Genomic DNA, 22,485 nt, shown 5'->3' on the forward strand with positions numbered 1-22,485 from the left:
CAATCTTGATCAAGGTCTCTTTTCCTACTTCAGACTGACAGGACCATAAATAGCTGACATGATTGAATTATTTCTCCAAAAGGTATTACAAGCCAAAGAATACATCACACCCTGTCTAAAATGTTAATTAATTTTTAAACAAATAAAAAGTATGTCTCTTTTACAATGTTGGTTATTCCCAAAAGTATCCAATGCCACAATCTTTTTTCTCATGGGTTTTATGTTTCCAACTTTGTGTTTTTCTAACTTAAAACATCCAAATCATCGGCTATCTTCCAAACTGGCTGTTATAAGTTCAACTTTTGGCTGACATGGTAAAAAATGACTGGTTGTTGGCCAAAGAATCTTCCACTAAAATATCTCCCATTAAAATACTTGTAAGTTGAAGATCAAACTATTTCCTTTGTAATAGCATGATCAAACTTTTTCCAAGTGAGGTGAGCCTTGCTGTATAGACATAAGAAAGCAAAAATAAAGAAATGAATGTCCTGCATCATTCACAAGTAAAGTCCTAATGGTGTGAATCTCAAAGGACAATTTTACTGATGAATCTTCTTCTGCCAAAGACCTGGGAAGGGGACAATTCCTTTCTGCCACTCAGCACCCCTCAAAACCTGTTAGTAAAGTCTGGGAAACAACTATTTTGTGCGCATTGCAGAAGTACGCAGGGGGAAGGAAAGACGAGTTGTGATGCAGGCAGTTGTCAGGGTTTTGGGTCCATGTTTTAAAACACTACTTGTTTTTGCTATTTTATTGTCATGTGAAACAACATCTTATATTATCTGAGTCAAGATCTCTGAGCAATGCCTCTCTATGGTGCATCTACATATTAGAATGAATGCAGTTTGATATCACTAACTGCATGGCTGAATGCTATGGATTCATGGGAGTTTAAATTTAACAAGATCTTTAGCCTTCTTTGTCAAAGAGTGCTGCTATCTTACCAAGCTACAAATTCCACTGAGCCCTGAAAATTAAAGAGTCATTGAACATTAAGCCATGGCAATTCTAAAGTGCAGATGCACCCTAAATCTCAGAAAATGGTGATGATTATCCAAAATCCACTAGCTTCAACATTGGACAACATGATTTAAACTAATGGTTTAAATTACTATATAATGCTTTTATCAAGACAATAGAATGCTCTATATCATAACTTCTCATGTGTGTCCCAATGCTAAATGGAGTCCCCTCAGCTTAAGGTTGGGATCCAAAAAATTGATAATAGTTGAAGTTTTCTCAATATCACCCAGTGGCTGTTTTAAACATTTTTGTAATTCTTTTGTGTTTACAATGGACTCTACAGAAGATGCTTCAGCTGTACGTCCTAAAAAGAAAAATCAGCCTATTTAGCAAGTCTTGAAAATGCGGATTTGTTACCAGTAAATGTTTGATTATTAACCCTATTTCAGATGTCTGTATACCTGAGGTCACGTAAAAAAAATTGGATCACAAGGGGTCATGAGTGAAAACGTATAAGAAGCCCCGCTGTAGAGCAGAATGGAGTGAGCATGGAGGAATTTTGGAAACCTTATAAAATGTAGATTTCTATAGTCTCTAAATAATCATTTCTTTGGCACAGATAAGGTTGCAGAAGATCAAACTAGAATTTAGTTACTGACCTCCATCACAACATTTTTTCTTCTCCACATTTATAGATTTTGATAATTGCTATTGCTACCTCCTTTCTAGATCTTCATGAAGGACATTATAAAAAGAACACAGCTTCACCTTAAAGTTTCATTACAGTGGGTGTGAAAATAATTATCAACATGTTTGTACTACATATATCAGAATACATTAAATGGTAGTAGATAGTGACATACCTTCAAACCTGGTGTGCCAGGTATCCCGGGATAGCCTGGTTCCCCTGGAGTACCTGGTCGACCATATTCTCCCTGAATAATACAACAGCTCCATAAATCTGAGATTATATAATAGATGATTAAAGTATGCATCGCTTTGCCATACTTAAGTTGTAACCACATATATATGCCCTATTAAACTGTGGCCTCTACATCTAAGGAGCCCTATATAGGACTGAATTGCAAAAGAAGCAAGCTTGCTTGAAAATCCCCAACATGCTCATTTTAAAAGGATTTCTTATACCACGAAAATATTCATATATAAATAATAATAATAATAATAATAATAATTATTATTATTATTATTATTATTAAGGGTGCTGAACTATTTCTAAAATGCCCTGTTGTCAATCCAGCCTGGAGTTGCATGAAGTCACATGCTGCTAATGTAATCCTTCCAAACTAAATGAAAATGTTTTAAAAGGACCATTTAAAAAAAAAAAACATTTTAAATGAATAAAAGCAATTACAATCTCTATCCAATGTGTGCAGACAATAAACTCTCAATTCACTCCAGTGGAAGAGAGAGGCTTGACAAGACTTTTCAAAGAGGGTATCGAAATTAGTTGGACCTCCAGAAGCAATTCGCCTGCCACTCCCAGCAAGCTTCATCTCTGGCAATGTGGAATAGAGCTACTAGTAGTTGCAATCCAACACTGGGAAGTCCACATGATTTCCACCTCTGGATCAGGGAATCGATTTGTGTCTACAAAGCAATTCAGTTGCCTGAAATGGCACATTATAAGATATTCATGGCACTTTGAGCAGTGCATAAAGTTGGAAGAAGGGGATATTTATAAGGAAAAGTTAGTAAGCTAAGGAAGAATTAACCACCTCCTTGCTTTCTCATTTCCCTTCCTACACATTTCCTACCTCAATATCTGAATTACCTTAATAAATGCTGGTCTCATAATACACAAATGGTAATTGTGGCCCCATACTGTAAGTACAATGTCTGATCTTAAAGAATCTATGTTACTTTATACAACTGAATGAATGTTTACATTGGACAAAACACTCATTTCAAACGTTGGATTGCTTAAAATATGATCTGAGAACAAATCAGAATCTGGAAAAAAAAATCTAATACAGTTTTGTTCTGTATCCCATTTGGGAACTAGAAATCTAATATAGAAATCATCAGTCCTTTCCTAACAGGCACAAAAGGAAGGAATCTGGAAATTTGTGATTCACCACAATTCATTCCCACAGCACAGTGGTTCTCAACCTGCAAGAATGAAAATCCGGTCTATGGACCTCTTTCCTCTTTATTTTTATTTTATTTATTTCAGCTGCAGAACTAGCCTCACCCCTTTTTGGTACTAATGTTGGAGAGTTGTCCCTGGTCAAAGTGGTCCCCATTCAAGTGGTCCCTAGTCAAAGTGGACCCTGGTCAATGTGGGCCCTGGTCAAGTGGGCCCTGGTCAAAAAAAAGTTGGGAACTACTGCCATAGCAAGAAGCATGGGCTAAATGCATTCTTGATTAACTGTGATTAACAAAGCCCACGCATTTCGGTGACTCTATTCTAGGAAAGCATAACTATGGATTTAGGCCAAGCCTGGGATTCATATAGTCTTCCTGCTGTTTTCTTTTAAAAAAGAAAACAAAAGAAGAAAAAGGAGAAAAGGAGCACAACCGAAGATGGTCTTTATTAGTGTTATTTTTTTTTTAAGACAAAGCATTTCAGCTAATCCAGACTAGTTTTCAGCTTCTTGTGACATGTCTCTTTTTTCTTTGTGGAACATACTTTCCAACATCCCCCATCACTGGCTATGTTGACTAGGGTCTGCTGGAAATTGCAGGCCAACAACTTCTGGAGGATCACATAATTCCCACTCTTGGTTTAGCCCCAGGGTTGCCTGTTATGTTTGAACTAAACCTTATTACCAGAAGGAACATTTATAGAAGGAAATCACACTCTGAGGTTGAAAGGTGATTGAAATTGAACAACGCCAGAATGACAACACAAAACATTTAGAATGTAGATGCGTGGTTTATGCTTGGAGTCACACTCTCAATACTGAAATGCTAGTGTGAAGGAGTATACACATCCTAGGGTTGGGAGAGCAAACAGAGCTTCCCTATGTGTAACATGTGGGAAGGAATAAAAACACAGTAAAAGACTAGTGGAGATTTATGTGGGTCCTGGAAACTTAATCACAAAAAGTTCCAGCATCTGGAAAGCTTCTATATATAAGGAACTATGCATGAAAACCTTGCAACGTCACACAAACCTAACAAGTTGGCTCCACAGTTCCTTTCAACATGCATACCCCTTCACATTAATAACATGTGAAGGAAAAATCTGCTATGTAAGAATCAAGGTTAGTCATGGTGTAATGATCTACCATGGTTAAGAGAGATCATTTAACTGTGTAAAAGAAAGGGTTGTGGAGTCATTACTGTATTCACAGCAAAAGAGGTTAAAGATAAACTTAAAGCTAACTTTAAAAATTTGGAATAAACACTTAGAATTGGGAAGCCCTGCCATGTGAGCATTCTAACTGGAGGCCAGCTGTTACCAACAGTCCTGTGGATTTTGAGGATGCACGTATAGACAGCAAAAAGGAGAAAGGTGCCAGGAAGAAGGCATATCAAGCAAACCCTTCTTGGGACTGCCTTCCATCTAGAAATATATATATCCTCGCTGCAAAAGACCATGCAGATCCAGAATAGGTCTCTACAGTCATTTATGGACCTACTGCCAAGACTCTACCCTTGGAAGATAATCATACTTGGCCATGAGGGATAACCTATGATGATGACTCACCATTGATCTAGAAAGTCATATGCTCATGAGTTTTATCTCACAGATGGGTGTTTAAGTTTCTGTTTCCTGACTACTATAAATCGGTGTGGCAGTATTCTTGATTTTTAATGAATCACTAATTTTTTAAAGGTGAAACTTGAACCAATGTACCAAACAAGCAAACCACCTTCATATTATTCAATCCATGATACTCCAACCCTAATGATATTGTTACAAATTGAAACTCAGCCACATTTACCTTTACACCTGATGGTCCTGGTTTCCCTTGTAGTCCCTGTTCACCTTTGCTGCCCTGTGAATATATGAGTTTAATCAGTTGATGGAGAAATTTAAACATGACTTCAATAAGCTATCTGTTAAAACACATCTAAGATGAGCCACAAATTCAATTGGCTCTCAATGTTTCCTTGGTGGCCCTTTTCCCTTACGGTCTCTAATTTACAAATATTTCTGGATAAGCCCAAGAAACCCAGAGTAGTATTTATTTGCCATATTTGTATATCACCTTTCTCAGCCTGAAGGTAACTCAAGCTGGCTTACAGTCGGCTTTACAGTCAGCAGCAATTTGATGCCCCAATATCATAAAGTAGGTGTTAGGACACATGAAGGCGTCATGAGGAGGGGAAACCTAGTCTGAAAGAAGCCAAAGTGGAATCAAAGAGGAAGTACCCAATTGGATCCTGGCCTTCTTTTTTAGAATTCCAAGTGATACAATTTTCTATTTGCCTCATATAGAAAATTGCAACTGCTATATACGTCACTGTGATACAGTTGTGGAGTTAGTCCTTCTCCATGAACTCCACAAGTGCAGCAGTAAAATGATAAAATCTCGGTGTGAGTAAATATCAAGAGAAATATGAGATAAAGTATAGGGGGGGGGGTTTATGAGAGAATGATGAAGACTACCTCACTACCTCTGAGGATGCTTGCCACAGATGCAGACAAAACATCAGGAGAAAATGCCTCTAGAACATGGCCATATGGCCTGAAAAAACCTACAACAACCCGATGATGAAATTGCTACATCCAGTTTGCTCCTTTCATATGTTCAATATGTGAACAGGTGCGTCCAGTGAAGAAGGAACAGCCCTGTATTGTATTTCCATCCCTGAGACTATGCTGTTCCCCATTCCCCCCCCCCCCCAATAATTGTCTGTATAAGCAGCTTGGGCATGTGAGCATATACATCTGCAACTGTATATATACATGAAAGAGGCTTTTGCTTCGGATGCTGGCTATTGCTCCACATATTTTCCACATTTTTCCATGACACCAAAAATCAAGTTCAACATGCTATAACCAATATTTATCCTTATATGTTTCATTCCTGTGTGCAAAAATTAAAACTATGAGGCACTCAGCTAGAAGCATACAAGTAAAGTTGAAAAATATACCTTAGTCCCAGGTCCGCCAGGTAGACCTAATGACCCCTCAGGTCCAGGCAAACCCTATGGAAGAAAAATCAAAATTATGCATCTGTGATGAATAAGAGAAACCAAACTCAAAATATTTAAAACTAAGGAAGGGATGGACATTTGGGAGAACTACCACAAGCAATACAGTGGGACTAGCAGAGTTTGGTTCTAGAATGCCCCAATGATACCACAATCCAATTATGCTCAAGTTCCGTTATATACAATAGTGTAGCTAAAGGGTGACCCTTATATAAAAATGGCAACATTAAGGTTTGCTTTTTGGATTGATGAAATATTTTTGAAAATGTTGATGGTTTAATCCATAGAAACAGAATCTGTGAATACAGAACACTGATTATATATATATTGCTACTTTTCCTCCAAGAACTATGTGGTGTTTTACATAAATCTAAATAAATGCAAATTGAAAAATGGAGAAATTCATTTCTATTGTAACATCTTTTTCTCAGTTTCTCTTAATATTCTTCATTTTACAGTATAAACTGTAACTGACTCTTTTTAAAGGTAGAAAGATGGGATACAAATATTTTAAATGTGTGTGTTTGTATACACACGCATACACACACTCACGTATTAAATACCAGCCTTTTTACTGATTTAGAACAAGACTTGAGGAAGCCACTTGGAGTACACTTCTGGGTAGATAAAGTGGTATATAAATAATGAAATATGGATCTCTCTATCATCCTTAGAAGATCATAAGAGTTAATTCTATTTACTCAGAAGAAGTTCTAGAGAATGTCATTTCTCATGAGTTCAGTACTTCACACATATCATTTTCACAGTATGTGCAAGCTTCACATTTGAAACTAAACAATGAATCAACAATTTAACATAGAAGAAGAAAAAACAAACAGATACAAGCAATTACTGCCTATGCTTGAAAGTTGGCCATACTCAAGGAGGATAAATCAATAAATGATTGAAACTGGCAAAAATAATGGGGTAATTGTTACTTAACAATTATTTATTGCAGATTTCCCCTTATGTATTACATCTGAACTGTCAACAGGACTCCCATCTGTTCTTTTCTGGAGCAAACCGTATGACTCACAGTAGGAAAATCCCACTCAAAGGGTCATAGTAGATGTTAAGGAGCAAGGATATTCCAAGTATTTCACAAATTTTCCCTCTCCAGTGGTGATTCCTCTGAATATATGCTTCTATGATCAGGCTGCATATTAAACTAATTTTCTCTTCTAATTTCAAATCATAAAACAAAGCGCAAAGGTAAAAGAAAGCATGTGCTTTGACAAGCAGATGTATTTTACGATTTGAAGAAAAATATACGAACTATACAATATAGTTTGACCCACAATATTCAGATTTCTCATACATTGGGAGTGCACTTATCACAAGCTTCATTGAGATGAAGACTGAAGCTTTGAAAACTTTCATAATGTATTTTTATGATTTGGAGCTGGGCCAAAATATTAATGCTGTTTGTAGATTTTGAATGTTGTTGGATTTTGCTGTCCTGCCAACACAGCTGCCCCTGAATAACTTTTTCCTGCTTTGAAACTGCATCACATTGCAGTCCTAACATTACAACAAACACATTTCAAACATAGCAGCCAGCAATTGGTAACTGAAAGAAAGACATACAAAGCTTGGCAAAAGTTGAACATCCACAAACAATGCCTGGATAGCTGGAGTTCTTATCCATAAAAAACGACTCCCTGCTTTCTATAGAAAAAAATGTTGATATGTGAGTTGCCACATAGTGCAAGAAGGTTACGAATTAATAAAGATGTATAAGTCAAATTTTATTGGTAGCCCTTATATATACTACAGTGACGGATTTAGTCCTTTGGAATATATTCTAACAAAAAAATTCTATATCATGAAGGTAGTTCAGAATTAGGGAATCTATTTACAGACTCGAGATTTCTTATCCACAATGCTTCAGACCAGAAGCATTAGGGATTTGGGATTTTTTTTCAGATTCTGGAATACATGTGTTCACATATACATACAGAATAGAGATGGGGTCCAACTCTCAACACAAAATTCATTTTTGTTTCATATGCACCTTAAACATATAGTATGAGGATAATTTAATAATAATAATAATAATAATAATAATAATAATAATAATAATAATCTTTATTTATATTCTGCCCTATCTCCCTGAGGGGGACTCAGGGTGGATTCCAACAAACAAAAAAGGTAAATATTCAATGCCTCAGAACAACAACAAATGCAAACATAATAACCTAAAATAACTCCAAATATGAAAAACAACTTATAACATGATATCTATAGATTAAGCAAAACATATCCTATCAAAAATTATATCTAACATAAAATGTAAACATAAAACATTTGCATTAATTTACAGAAGGCAACAAAGGTTCACCAAGATATGTGAGTTGATTGAGTGGCCAGTGATGTTAACTCAGCAAATATGGTGTGACAAGGCTCAAATACAATAATGGTTTGGGGGATGATCATGGAGAAGGCCCTCTCTCTTGTTCTCAGCAGCTGTGCTTGAGATGGGGGTGGGACCAAGAGCAGGGCCTCCTCTGATGACCGCAGTGCCCGAGTTGGTTTGTAGGAGGAGATGATATCGGTCAAATAGCCTGGACCTGAGCTGTTTAGGGCCTTAATGGCAATGATGGTTTAAGGTATTAACAGTTTATTTACAGTATTTATATACCGCCTTTCTCATCCCTGGGGGTACTCAAAGTGGTATTTTATCCATAGTGTTGTAAATGATGTACGTGAAACTAAGTTTATGTTCACTGACAGAAAGATGTCACTATTTCAGCCATCTATGAAGACAATTGCGGATTTTGGAGTATCTGGATTTTTGAATTCTTTACAAGGGATGCTCAATCTGTATTTGCTTAGTGCAGACTTGGTGCTGAATCCATCCCTACACTTCCCCTCTCATGAACTCTTCCCTTGGATTGTAGTAAAACTAGAGCAAGAATGTTTTTACCAATGACAGCTACAGTCGGCTCTTATATTGAAATTTTATTATTTATTTACAATTCTTATATTCCGCCCTTCTCACCCCGCAGGGGACTCAGGGCGGATTACAGTAAACACATATATGGCAAACATTCAATGCCAGTTTGACAAACAACATTTAACAGACAAATAGGCCGAGGCTATTTAACTTTTTTCTGGCCGCCAGGGGAGCTGCTGCTTTTCATCGTCCATCAACGACACCGATGAAGTTCTTTCGCATTCCACATTCCCCGGAGTCTTTTTTCTTTATGGCCTCATAAATTAGTTAAATTTAGCCTCCCACACAAGGTGGTACCTTATTTTCCTACTTGACAGATGCAACTGTCTTTCGGGTTGCAAAGGTCGACAACGGGCTACACAATGGCTGGACACCCACTCCAGCCCGGGCTGGCTTCGAACTCATGACCTTTTGGTCAGAGTGATCTTAATGCAGCTGACACTCAGCCAGCTGTGCCACAATCCCGGTGGTATACAATGGTATACAATGAATTGCACCAGTACCAATGCAAATATCGAAGTGCATCACAATAAATCTCAACCAGGAACAAATAAAGCAACTCACAATGGAAGTAAGGAATACAGAAGTCCATTATATAATACCAGTTTCCATTTGCTTGGCTGGGAAACAGTAGGAATCATGTCTGCACTGGGGTCACTGACTCATATGCTAGTTACAGCACTTCCAGGTTAGCGGATGAAATTCACAGCCATATTACATTGGCTGGCATATATAAATCAAAGCTGCTGGCTTCAACTAAGAGAGTCTCCTATAAATAATTCAAACAGAACCCATAACTCAGGAGCTATCAAACTGATTGAGCTTCAATTCAAAGAGGAAATATCCTCCAAAATTATTCTCACAGCCAAAGAAATGAAAGAAACCTCATTTGCCATCAATTCTGAACTACACTGGTGAGGCCCACCATCTGTTGAAAATTAAAACCATCCACTCTGGCAAAAATAAACATTGGTGGAAGTTATTAACAGATCAGAACAGAGGCGCCTCATAGTTATAAAAGAACTTAATATGATGGAAACAATAGGCATTTTCAAGTTCCGTAATAACTGGGCAACACAGGTCCTTTTAACTAACATGCAATTCTTAGAAATACTCTTTAGCATAACAAATGGATTCCTCTTTTAAGGAAGGCGTTTCATTTAGTTTGTACTCAGCATCCAATCTGTATCTGCCAGAATTTAGAACAGTATGTCTATAACGTTCCCTTTGTATTTCTAATACAGGCAATCCCCAAGTTACAAACAAGATAGGGTTCTGTAGGTTTATCTTTAAGTTGAATTTGTTTGTAAGACAGAACAGGCACATTTTTAAAATATAACTCCATTCAAATATATAGATTTCTTAGCTTTGGATAGCATAGGGAAGGGTTAACACCCCTGTGGTGCTTGCTTTGCTGTCTGTGTGCCTAGGCAGAAGATTTCACCTCACTTTCTGTCCCTGTGATGATTGGATCTTGAAAAAAATTGGCTTGTTGTTGAAACAAAGATTAGCGAGAAAGCTTCAGTGGAGGCACCTTTTCCCCATGATAATGCTTTCAAGAAAGTATTTCCATTCCTGGGGTAAATTTCCTCTCACTTCCTGTTGTCTCCACCCCCATTTTTGAGTTATTTGCAAGTTGGATGTTTGTAACTTGAGGGCTGTCTTTATCTCATTTTGTTCTGTTCTAAAATGCATCCATATACAATGAACTAAATGCCTTATGTAATACTTTTGTACTTTCAACATAACGTTATTATATTTCTTGAGGCAACGAAATGCTTTCTATCACATCCATACTATACACTTCCCCCATTTGTTTGATTTACCATAATTTCTATAAAATATTTTTCAAAATATAAAATGTTCTATTAGTGATGTATTTAGGGGTTAATCCAATTTATGCCTCCTCCTCTCTCTCTTTGTCATTGCACGGGAATTTTTCATGTAAACAGCCACAATAATAAAAATAACTTTATTTTTGTACCCTGCCTCTATCTTTCCGAAGGGACTCAGGGCGGCTTACATGGAGCCAAGGCCGATCAACAGAGTTAAAAGCATAACACAATAAAATACAATATGAAATACAACAACAACATTATGGCAATATTGCAATAAATATAAACAGGCATCAAAACCAACAACCAAAATATAATTAATTTCTTGTAACGGGTGGGCGGACTGGTACAACAACAATTCAAAAATAGGGTTGGTAACTGAAGTGCATAGGTCATATGGCAGTAGTAAGGATAGAGCAGGGTCAAATAAATCATTATAGATTTGGATACAGAACAATAGTAAAGTGCAAGGAGAGATTTTGGGTCTTCCATGCTTTCTCCTCTCCACTAACGTAACCATTTACAGGCCTATGGAGAGTAAGGGGCATTGGAGAAGCATCTGGCTATGTGAGTATATTTATTTTGTGTCAAAAGCATTGCATACATAAGTATGAAACTGATGAAAACAGGAGGAGCAAAAGCGGCTAAATAATTTTTGACCAAAACCAGGCAACGGTGACTGCATTGTCTGTCGCTTTAAACAATTCTTCTTCCTGTACATCTCCAGGAATCTTCTGAAGGTCCTAGAAGATGATTGTATCTTAGCACATCTGGTTACAGCTACATAGCCAAATGCTACTCAGCCATCCTGCACACTCCCATGGCCTCTAAATAGCCATGGAAGGGTTCCTGCAGGAGGAAAATGTGTCAGAACTTTAAGATATCTCTCCTGATGTAGGACCTTGGCCAAAAATACAGACACACAGGTATTAATTAATATATAGTATTCACTGGACAGATTTCTTTCTTTCACATTACATTGCTGGTTGCAGTCTTATCATTCTACTCAAAGACTACTCAACACACAAACGGTCAAATGAACTTACAGGAGTCCCTGGTGATCCTTTTGTTCCTTCTGGTCCAGGTGGTCCAACTTCACCCTAAAATTGAAGAAAAAACCCAACAGATTTAAAATACATTCCACATATCTGTGTCTGACAAAGTTAGCGTAAATTGCACTTTAAATAAAAGCAGTATCAGAGAATTAGAAGAACAGCAGGTGAAAATTGCATTCCTATTGATTCTGTTCAAAGAGGTAGACCAGATGCTAAATTTGATCCATAGCCCTCACTGAAGGCCTCCTCTGCGACTGCAGAGCAGCCAACAAGTAGCAGCAGGAATGAGTCATGCATTTTCACAAGATACAGTGTCTACATCTCTTGTGAATGATGTTGAGAGAACCAAAATATGAGAAGCAAAGGGCTCAATTTCCAACATTTCTCTGGAACCTATAAAATGGCCTCAAGGCAGCTTTATCACACACCAAGTCCATCTTCTGTAATTTCAGGCATCCTTATAACACTTTCAAGGCCATAAGTTGGTTTTGACAGAAATATATGGCCAACATTTTGTCTATTATGTAGAGAATAATAAAAATGGTTAAGGGTCTACACCATATCCTTATAAATACCTTTTCTCCTTTTATTCCTTGCATTCCAGGAATCCCAGGAATTCCCTTGAAAAAATGGAAAGATATGTAAACTTAGTAAGTAAAACCCATTGACATTTCTCATACAAGGCTGACAGAAAGACACTCATTGGCCAGAAATGGGCATATACACATCTGCTGTGACTATGATGCAAGATGATATCACACACTGTAAAGTCATTCATGTCTTTTCCCAAAGCATCACATCGAGTAATATCTTTCACCCAATGTGTTTACTAGAGTTTATAAAGTTTTATTGATCATATCATAAAAAGTGTTTTGCATCAGAATGAAATCTGATTATGTTGGATTGTTACAGTGAGATGAAATCTCTATTTTGTGCGTGAAACCTTTTTCATACAGTTTCTTATCCAAATTGGGGAATGTGCTGCAACTTCCAGTTTTCAACTCAAGACAGTTTCAATACCCCTCTTCTGTTCCCAATCAGAGCAGGGAAGCAAAGACTGCTCGGGACTTGGACATTGGCTTTGGGAGTGCTTCCCTGGGCTGTGGTTGTCTTTGGCCTCCCTCACCTAGTGCCATCTGGAAAACCATAGGTCAAGCAAAGCAATGTTAGTGTTCAGTCTGTTTCTGTTAGGATCGGCATCTCCAGGATCTGACCAAGACTCTTTGCTCACCACTTTATACTCTTGACTTTCTTCTGCATAGATAAATGGGCCAGGTGATGCCAGAACATAGGAGTGGTCAACTACAGATATCTGGAGGACATCTAGCCCTCCAGGTTGAGTCTAAGGAGTAGTCTGTCCTCCAGGGGCAATCAAAAGCTTGTTGTTTATTTTCAAATTGGTTCTAACTTCTGAATACCCTAATGTGAGTCCATCATGGTGTTTTCTTGGCAGAGAAGGTTTGCTATTGTCTTTCTATGAGACTGAGAATGTCAACTGTCTAAAATGCCTAAAGGGTTTCAATGTCTGAATATTACTTTATCCCTGTTCAACAATATTGGTCCTTTCTGGCTCATCTGAAACTGGTTTTTCTTTTCTTTTGGGGGGGGGGGGTAGTTTTTATTTTTCTATTAGAATGTTTTTGAGTAAATCGTTCCTATAAATCCAAGGAGGATTTTCTTTCTTTTTTTAAAAAAATAATAATTTCCACTGCCATAAGAGCAAGGTTTTGTGTGTGACTTTTCCCTCCTACACCATGAAGACAATTGGCAGAAAAATACTGAGAAAAGTACTGCATGTATCTTTTACAGGATCATTTGATGTTACTGTACAGAATTATTCTCACACTACATTTCTGATGACTAAATGAGGTAACCTCCCAGGGCTTATGAGCCAATCACACAAACTGCTAACCACAAACAGAGACTGCTTGTTCAAATTACTATTGAAAAGGCAAGTTGGATCAGAGATATGTAAAGTGGAAACCCTGGCTTGTGATAATTATGTCTCTTGAGGAGGAACTATTGTGTACTGGAAATATTGATCAGGGACTCAGGATTTAACCTCATGCATTGCATCATGTGAGGGATATTAACAAGACAGACAAAATCTCTTCATGCATGATATTGTGTACAACTGGAATTGGAACCCACAAAGGGTCAACTGGTCACTGTTCCATTTCCCACTTCAAGGTTCCTGCACACTGCACTGTCCCTCCAAGGAAACATACAGAGATATAAATAGGGTCTCTTGATGTCTTTGCCAAGCACAATGATCTTTCTTTCTTTTGTGGGGTTGTGGGAGAGGTTCCAGAGTCTAGATATATCATCTTTGAGGGCCACATAAACCTATGTATTATATAGTTCCTATCCCTAGTTTATACAGACAAATGAATAAGTGCACAACAGTGCAGAATTCAGCAATCCCTGCATGTGGCCTTGAAAAACAAAGACAGTGTTTCAGGATCTATTGATTCATCTCCAACTTTCATATGCAACGGTATGGTTTTCATGAGCATCTTCACAGTTTGGGATGTTTTTCCCTATTCCCCAGTCACCAAATGGCCCAGGAGTCAGATGGTTGTAAGGCAAGATCTTTTGGGTAATTAGTTCAGTCCACAAGTTATTCAGCAAGATGAAAGGTGAAACAAGCAGGAAGTTGTCAGCCAGTCTACTAGTCATTATAGCAGGTCAGGAATTCAAGTAACCAAAATCAACAAGAAGTAAAATACCAAGTTGGGACCCCTGAGGGGGTGTCAGGGGGGTCGCCAAAGACCATCGGAAAACACAGCAATATTTTTCTGTGTGGGAAGTTTGGCCCAATTCCATCGTTGGTAGAGTTCAGAATGCCCTTTGATTGTAGGTGAACTATAAATCCCAGCAACTACAACTCTCAAATGACAAAATCAGTTCTCCCCAATCCCATCAGTGTTCAGATTTAGCTGTTATCAGGTATTTGTACCAAATTTGGTCCAGTGAATGAAAATAAGCCTGCATATCAGATATTTACATGACGATTCATAACAGTAGCAAAATTACAGTTGTGAAGTAACAACAAAAATAATGTTATGGTTGGGGGTCACCACAACATCAGGAACTGTATTAAGGGGGTGCGGCATTAAGAAGGTTGAGAAACACTGCCTTAGAGTCAGACACTCTGGAAGGGATGCCTGAAACAATCCCCTAACCAGTGGCACATGTAATTGCCAAGCCAGTCATTCCAGAGCATCGTGCCCTCAAGGACAGATAGCTGAATGGACAGACCAATAGAAGTTAACTCACAGACATGATCAAAAACCATGCATGGGAGAAATTGGGTATTAAGAGCTAGTGGCTTTTACTTCTTACCACTTTGCCTTCCTTCCTTTGCACTATTGATCTTTAGCCATTTTCCCCTCTGGCACTGCCGCCACTCTCAAAGCCATTTAGATTTGTCAACTTAGGAGAAGTGCTATTAATACAGAACAGAATCAGAGATATACAATTCATCATTCAGGATGTCAGCCTCACTTGCCTAGTTTCCAATAGACCCCTCAACCTCTGAGGATGCCTGCCATAGATGTAGGCGAAACGTCAGGAGAGAATGCTTCTAGAGCATAGCCATACAACCCAAAAAACCTACAACAACCAGAAATCCTTGTTAGTTTTTTAGCATAACTAAAAACAGGGGTAAGATTACTGGCAACAGCAAAACAAAGTGTTTGTTTAATGAGTTACTGCCTCCCAGATAACTGTACAAATCATTGTCTTACTAAGTTTCTTACTAAGTTTCCATATCAGATTCTAATGTTGTAAATCACATGGTGAATTTGTATGAAGAACAATTCAGGGGGGGGGGGGAGGTAGAACTGCTGAACATCTGGATGGATTACTACTGAGAAGGCTAATGACATTCACTTTTCCTTTCGAAACTGAATTTCCTTGTTACATAACTCCTTTTCCTTACTTTAACAGACAACTGGCAAGGGAGCAACCAGAACACAGAATGGTTGGCAGGAGCTCCATGCTGAATGTTCTATATATAGTGAAGGTTCTCGAACTGTAGAGTGAAACTCAAACAGATAACTTAAGAAATCCAGAAGTGGAGGGTGGAGACTGAGAGATCCAGGAAAGAAAATGGTCTTGGAGGAAAGTGGAATTTTCTTCCACTATTGAAACAATAAAAAATATATGATCTGAAGAATCCTTAAGTAGGATAAGCCATCTGGTTGAGCAAATATTGTCAGAAGATGATTAAGGAATTGTTAAATATTCACTTCAATAGAAAGGGAAAAATTGTTTGTTTTATATGTAATTTAGTTGCATTTATTATATCTTCTATATTTTAACTTTATAGTCACAAAGTACTATTTAATAGTTCTTAATTTTTGAATTTTGCAAGTCGCTTCTGGTATAATGCCAAGTTTTTAGAACTTTGTTTGTATTTTTAAATACACTACCAACTGTACCCTTGGTTCGCTTCTGACATGATAAACAAATAAATACATACATACATATATACATACATTTTTGCATTTGCTTTGGTTTGAGTTGTGATTAGTTTGTGTGGCTTTTAGTACCTTGAGTCCACATTGGGAGACAGACATGGTATAACTAAAGTTAATAAATAAGCAAATAAATAAGACCAAAGACTCTGCAAAAGTGAAATTTTCATGAATTTTTCACATTGAGCCATGACACTTAAAGTCAGGTAGGGTTGTGCATTTTGGTTTAACTCCATTTTGTTTTCAGTATACGGATTTTGGTGGACCCCCAGATTGGTTTTTCAGGAGCCTCCCTAATTCGGTTGGGGGAAATTCATTTTTCAATTAGGCAACTGAAAGATCCAGGAAGAACCGGCCTGTTGGCAGCAATGAGAAATTTAGGATGCTCCCCTTTCCATCATTTTTAGGGCATCAGTCTTAAGAAACCACCCTTTCTGGGATCCTTTCACCTCAGAACCTTCAATAAGACCTGGGTTAAAGGCATTAGATTTAAGAAACCACCCTTTCTGGGATCCTTTCCCCTTTTATCTTTCAATGAAGTGGAGGCCTTCTTTGGAGGCTTTTAAACAGAGGTTGGATGGCCATCTTTCAGGGGTGCTTTGAATGCAATTTTCCTGCTTCTTGCCAGAGGGTTGGACTGGATGGCCCATGAGGTCTCTTCCAATTCTATGATTCTATAAGACCTGGATTAAAGGCGTCAGATACCAATCTTTCTGGAATTGTTTGCCCTTAACACCCTTTCAATGAAGCTGAGTTAAGGCACCCTTTCTAAACACTTATTTCAGTGGGAGTCACACTACCTGATGGAGCATTAGCCATTCTTAAAAAAAAGATATAAATCACCTCCTCATTTTATGACCGCTCTGGAAATGGTAAGAAACCTCTAGCCTGTATCATGTGAAGAGCACCAATGCAAGAAGTTTCTTAAGTGTGTAGAAAGTAAACTGCTTATTTATTGCTATTTGAGTGAAAAAGCATGGCCAGTCTTGCAGAGCTGCGAGCAGCACTGAGAATTTAGATCACTGATCTCTCAGAAGCTTGCTCGCAACAGAAAAATGGAAGCCCAGCTTAGCTAAAAGACACATCATGGTTTTGAAAAAAAGGAATTGTGCACAACCATAATGTCAAGCCCCATTGATGCTACAGTGTAGATTAGTAAAAAGCAAGGCCTTCCATAACTTCTTTGTGAATAATGCAATTTTTTATCCATGATTTAGGCATATGCAGCCAATGACACGGGGGTTACCATACCAATTAGCTGGAACTAATCTGCTCTGATGTTCAGATACAGTGACCCCCAGATAACCATGTTGCTCAGTTGGCTGATGGTGAATTTAGGTCTAGCAGTGTGAGAGTGTATCAGCAGATAAAATGGGAAATTTCTCACCTTGAGGTATTGGGTGGGGAAAAGATGTAGTCCAAAACTCCCTATTGGCAGGATACTCCCAAATAGAGAGACAAATGAGATCTATCCTCTCAAAATTTCTGAAGATCAATGAATCTCCATGACTCACTTCTTGATATCTCAACAATCTAGGTGATACTCCAAATACAAATAATAAATGACTAATGCATGGAACAATTTGAAACCAAATTACAAGATTTAGAGGCTGTTGGAATAATGGCAATCTCACATTCACCTTATGTTCCTAGAGACATAGACTTAGTAGCAACTACAAAAGCTAACGGATGTCTAGTCAAACAGAAGGGTTTACAAAACTGAGCTTGTACTCTGTTTTCTAAGTATAGTTTTCTTGGTTTCATAAACTAAACGTGTTGTTTGTTGACGGAATAACATGTGCTCATAGAAACATATTTAGGAAAAGAACTTTAAAATCTTTTAAATATTTCTTCAAACCTTCCTTTATATTTTTCCTTGTTTAAATAGCAATTTAAAAGATTTTTTTTTAAAAAAATCATTGAAAAATCCTTACATTCAAACAATCAGACAATGTATTATAACAGGTTAAATTCAAAGGGTGAAATAATAAACACAATAAAAATGTGAAGAATCAATAGGTCTGTTCTACGTTTTCAGCTTTTCTTTAATACTTGATAAATTCTATCCATGGCACAAAAATGGTTTTTTTGATTGTTGCATTAAACTGAAATGATAAGAAATGCCTGTCCATAATCAAAGCCTAGCACGGAACAGATTATTCATGCAATTGTTAAACCACCAAGGAAAACAGAATCTTTGGAAAAACTGCAACTGGGAAAAATGCCACTCTCTGTGAGTCTTATAAAAACACAGTATGGAATAAGTCATTATTTACAGGCATAGTGGGGAAATAGTCTTTGGGGAAGTCCTTTGGAGAATTATTCCTTGTCAAATAAAGGAATGGTTTCAACTTGCTGTCCAATTTTTCTTTACAACCTGAAGGCTATAAAATTTATAGCATTTATACTGTTGTAAATGGGACTGTTTTTGAATATATGTTAAAAGGGGCCATTTATACCACATTGTTAAAGTGCTTTTGGGGGAGGATATTTATTACATCACCCCTTGGATAAAACACTAATAACCATATCTCCTCTTGCTCTCAAGTTTCATCACAATGCCAGCATCCCTATTTACTATTCCTGCTGGTACTATGTCTAGCCTGCTTTTCCAGTCCGAGACCCTTCTGCTGGAAACCCCCCCCCCCCCCCCCCCACACACACACAATTTACAAATGATGGGCAAAATCCAGCTACGCTATAGTTTCATTGGTTTGGGAAGGATGAGTTAAACATGTACTCAGAATTGCTAAGATGCATCTGTGGGCTAGTGCTCAGGCTCTTCCATCGAAAGCCATTCTTGTTTATTTTGATACTTTATAGGGCTTTAAAAGAGTCCAGATTTATCTGGATTGTGCTGCCTGGAATTATGAGTAATCTTGAAAGACCATAGGGTGGCTATGCTTGAATGAAAAAAAATCAAAGACAGATTCCAACTTATATTAATTGGAAAAAAAGATAGCAGCTTCTCATTTATGTCTTAATCAGCATACCAATGCAAGAAATATACATTACTATTTAACAGCTGATTGTTAATGTTCATTGTTTTGATATCCCTGATTGCCATGCTATCTACTGACCGATGCAAGCATATATGACCCCTATAACAACAGGACTGTTATCTACTCTTGCATTTTTCCGCTTCCAACAAAATATGCCCACCATAATAATAATAATAATAATAATAATAATAATAATAATAATAATAATAATAATAATCTTTATTTATACCCCACCACCATCTCCCCAAAGGGGACTCAGGACAGCTTACATGAGGCCAAGCCCAGTAGTGTATTACAACAAAATAAAATCAAAAACACAAAACAAACATCACATGTTTGCTTTGTGATGTTCTAGGTCCTCTGGTATGTCAGAGTGTATCCTGTAATTGAAGTAATACCCCATGCATCTAATGGAACGGGTTGTCATTCATTAAATATTATGATAAATAAAATGTATTAGATTTTAATATACCATAATATCTTTTGGTATTACACATGCAGAAAACACCATATTTAATAATTTAGAGTAACTAAGTGCATTTAAAAACAATCTTCTAGAAAAGTGAATTGCTAAATGCACCCCTCGTCAGACAGAGCAAACATGCTTAATCAAAGAGGGTTTTGTTTTTAGACTTCCTGGTTCTATGTGGCCCTAAAGTTTGTCTGAAAAATGAAAACATTAATGATTTCAATGTAACTACAGCCAAGGTTATGGAAGCATATTGCAAAAGTCTTTGAAAGCAAAATAAATCAATGCTAAACTAAATCATTCAATATTCACAGTGTGATATGCTAGACTTATCAAATTATAACTTTTGGTACACACATTTATTTATTTATTTACTTACTTTACTTTACTTTACTTGTATACCGCAGTTTCTCAGCCCAACACGCGACTCAACGCGGTTTACAACAGGGATAAAAGTCAATCAACGATATACAATTTAAAACCATAAGAGCATAGTATACAATATTGACACAACAATAAACAACACAATACATCTCATAACTAGAGTCGTAATCCAATTCATCGTCCATATTTCCATTCCTGTAATCATCGCATTCATTGCACTGTTTATCCGAATGCCCGTTCAAACATCCAAGTTTTTAATCTTCTTCGAAACACCATTAGCGAGGGGGCTGATCTAACCTCCATAGGAAGGGCATTCCACAGCCGAGGGGCCACCACAGAAAAGGCCCTATCTCGCGTCCCCGCCAGCCGCACCTGTGAAGCAGGTGGGATAGAGAGCAGGGCCTCCCCAGAAGATCTTAGGGTCCTGGCGGGCTGATGGGCAGAGATACGTTCGGATAGGTAGCTTGGGCCAGAACCGTTTAGGGCTTTATAGGCCAGCGCCAGCACTTTGAATTGAGCCCGGTAGCAAATCGGCAGCCAGTGGAGCTGGTGCAGCAGAGGAGTTGTATGCTCCCTGCGCTCCGCTCCTGTTAGTATCATGGCTGCCAAGCATTTACAACCATTGGAACATTGCCATTATCACCAAGACCTACTGAAATCCACCTGCTGTTACTTGTCACACTGTTCACTCACAAAATGCTGGATGCATCACCTTTCAGTGGCCTGCTTAATATGGTGCCTTGCTTTTAAAATATTATTATTATTATTATTATTATTATTATTATTATTATTAACTTTATTTATACCCCACAAAATCTTTACAAAGGCCAAGGCCACCGACAATCAATAACATACAATACATAATAAACTCATAAGCAAATAATAAACGTCAAGCAAAACAATAGAACAATAGGACAATAACACCATGACGCAATTAAAACCTAAAGGCCAGGCCAATGTAATGGACAAAATTTAAAAATGCTGAACTTGACAGGTAATATGTAGAGGTATATGGAGGTAGGTGCAATGTGCAGATAATCCTGAATCTCTAGCAAAGTGCATTTGGGACTAAAACCAGGAGTTTCCTATTCTGGAAAGGCACACTGGAACAGCCAGGTCTTAAGGCTATTCCTAAAGACAGTTTTGGGATTTTGTTGGGAAGATGGATCAGAGGTACAGCACTAGACCAACATTTCCCATTCAAGATCTTGGCCATCATTTTTTTGAAATGCAAGAGTTGGTTGGGTCAGTAGTTTGTATCTGATTTCGGATAACTGCTGCCACCACAGATCCCTGCCTTCAAATATAGCATTGTTGTTTATTCATTCAGTCACTTCTAACTCTTTCTGACCTCATGAACCAGCCCATGCCAGAGCTCCCTGTCAGCTGTGGTCACCCCTAGTTCCTTCAAAGTCAAGCCAGTCACTTCAAGGATGCCATCTTCTCCTTGGTTGGCCCATCTTCCTTTTTCCTTCCATTTTCCCCAGCATCATTGTCTTCTCCAAGCTTTCCTGTCTTCTCATTATGTAGCCAAAGTACTTCATCTTTGCCTCTGATATCCTTCCCTCCAGTGAGCAGTCGGGCTTTATTTCCTGGAGTATGGACTGGTTTGATCTTCTTGCGGTCCAAGGTGTTACTGTAAGTTGTAACAGGAGCAAGTATGTGTGTGTTTTAAGAAAACATTATACTGATTATTATATGCAGCTGCTAATGTAGGTCAACTGGTAAGTTTAGTCCACACCTGGTAGAGTATAACTGTATGGGTTTTAGAATACAGTTCAGCTCTATGCTAAAAAGCTTTGCTCTGGGGAACCTTTGCACAGGCATTTTGCTCAATCATTTTCTACTGCTCTCTCATTTGGATGAAGATGAAGAAGCCTTATTCTGTATTGCTTACAAGGACTATGTAAGTTTGTTGCACTGTTTGTTTTTGTTTGCAACATTGCAAGTTTATGTTTAAACTCTGTTGATAAGAGTAAAGTTTTTCTGTTCTTTTTCCTCTTGCCTGGGTGCAATGTTATTGTGTCTTCTGCGTTGAACCTGATTGAAACAAGCTATGCACAACACAAGGCACTCTCAGAAATTTCCTCCAGCACCACAGTTCAAAAGCTTCTATCTTCCTTTGCTCAGCCTTCCTTATGGTGTTGAATTTGCCACTCTTGGGTTCTTTTCTAAGGGGTATCAATCCCAGAGCAATCAGCAGAACTCCAGGC

General features: G+C 37.8%; 1 protein-coding gene across 1 annotated transcript in view; it reads right to left on the bottom strand.

Moving 5' to 3' along the window:
• COL21A1 (collagen type XXI alpha 1 chain) overlaps positions 1–22,485 on the bottom strand; it is a 111,852-nt gene that overhangs the window by 15,979 nt on the left and 73,388 nt on the right. Inside the window, exons 18-22 of the mRNA XM_060788089.2 lie at positions 12,512–12,556; positions 11,928–11,981; positions 6,031–6,084; positions 4,875–4,928; positions 1,827–1,898 (exon numbers count right to left, since the gene is read on the bottom strand). Of these exons, the coding sequence (XP_060644072.2) occupies positions 1,827–1,898; positions 4,875–4,928; positions 6,031–6,084; positions 11,928–11,981; positions 12,512–12,556 (279 nt within the window). The remainder of the gene's footprint in view (positions 1–1,826; positions 1,899–4,874; positions 4,929–6,030; positions 6,085–11,927; positions 11,982–12,511; positions 12,557–22,485) is intronic.

The sequence above is a fragment of the Anolis sagrei genome, chromosome 1, assembly GCF_037176765.1.
Source record: "Anolis sagrei isolate rAnoSag1 chromosome 1, rAnoSag1.mat, whole genome shotgun sequence".
NCBI classification, from domain to species: Eukaryota; Metazoa; Chordata; class Lepidosauria; order Squamata; family Dactyloidae; genus Anolis; species Anolis sagrei.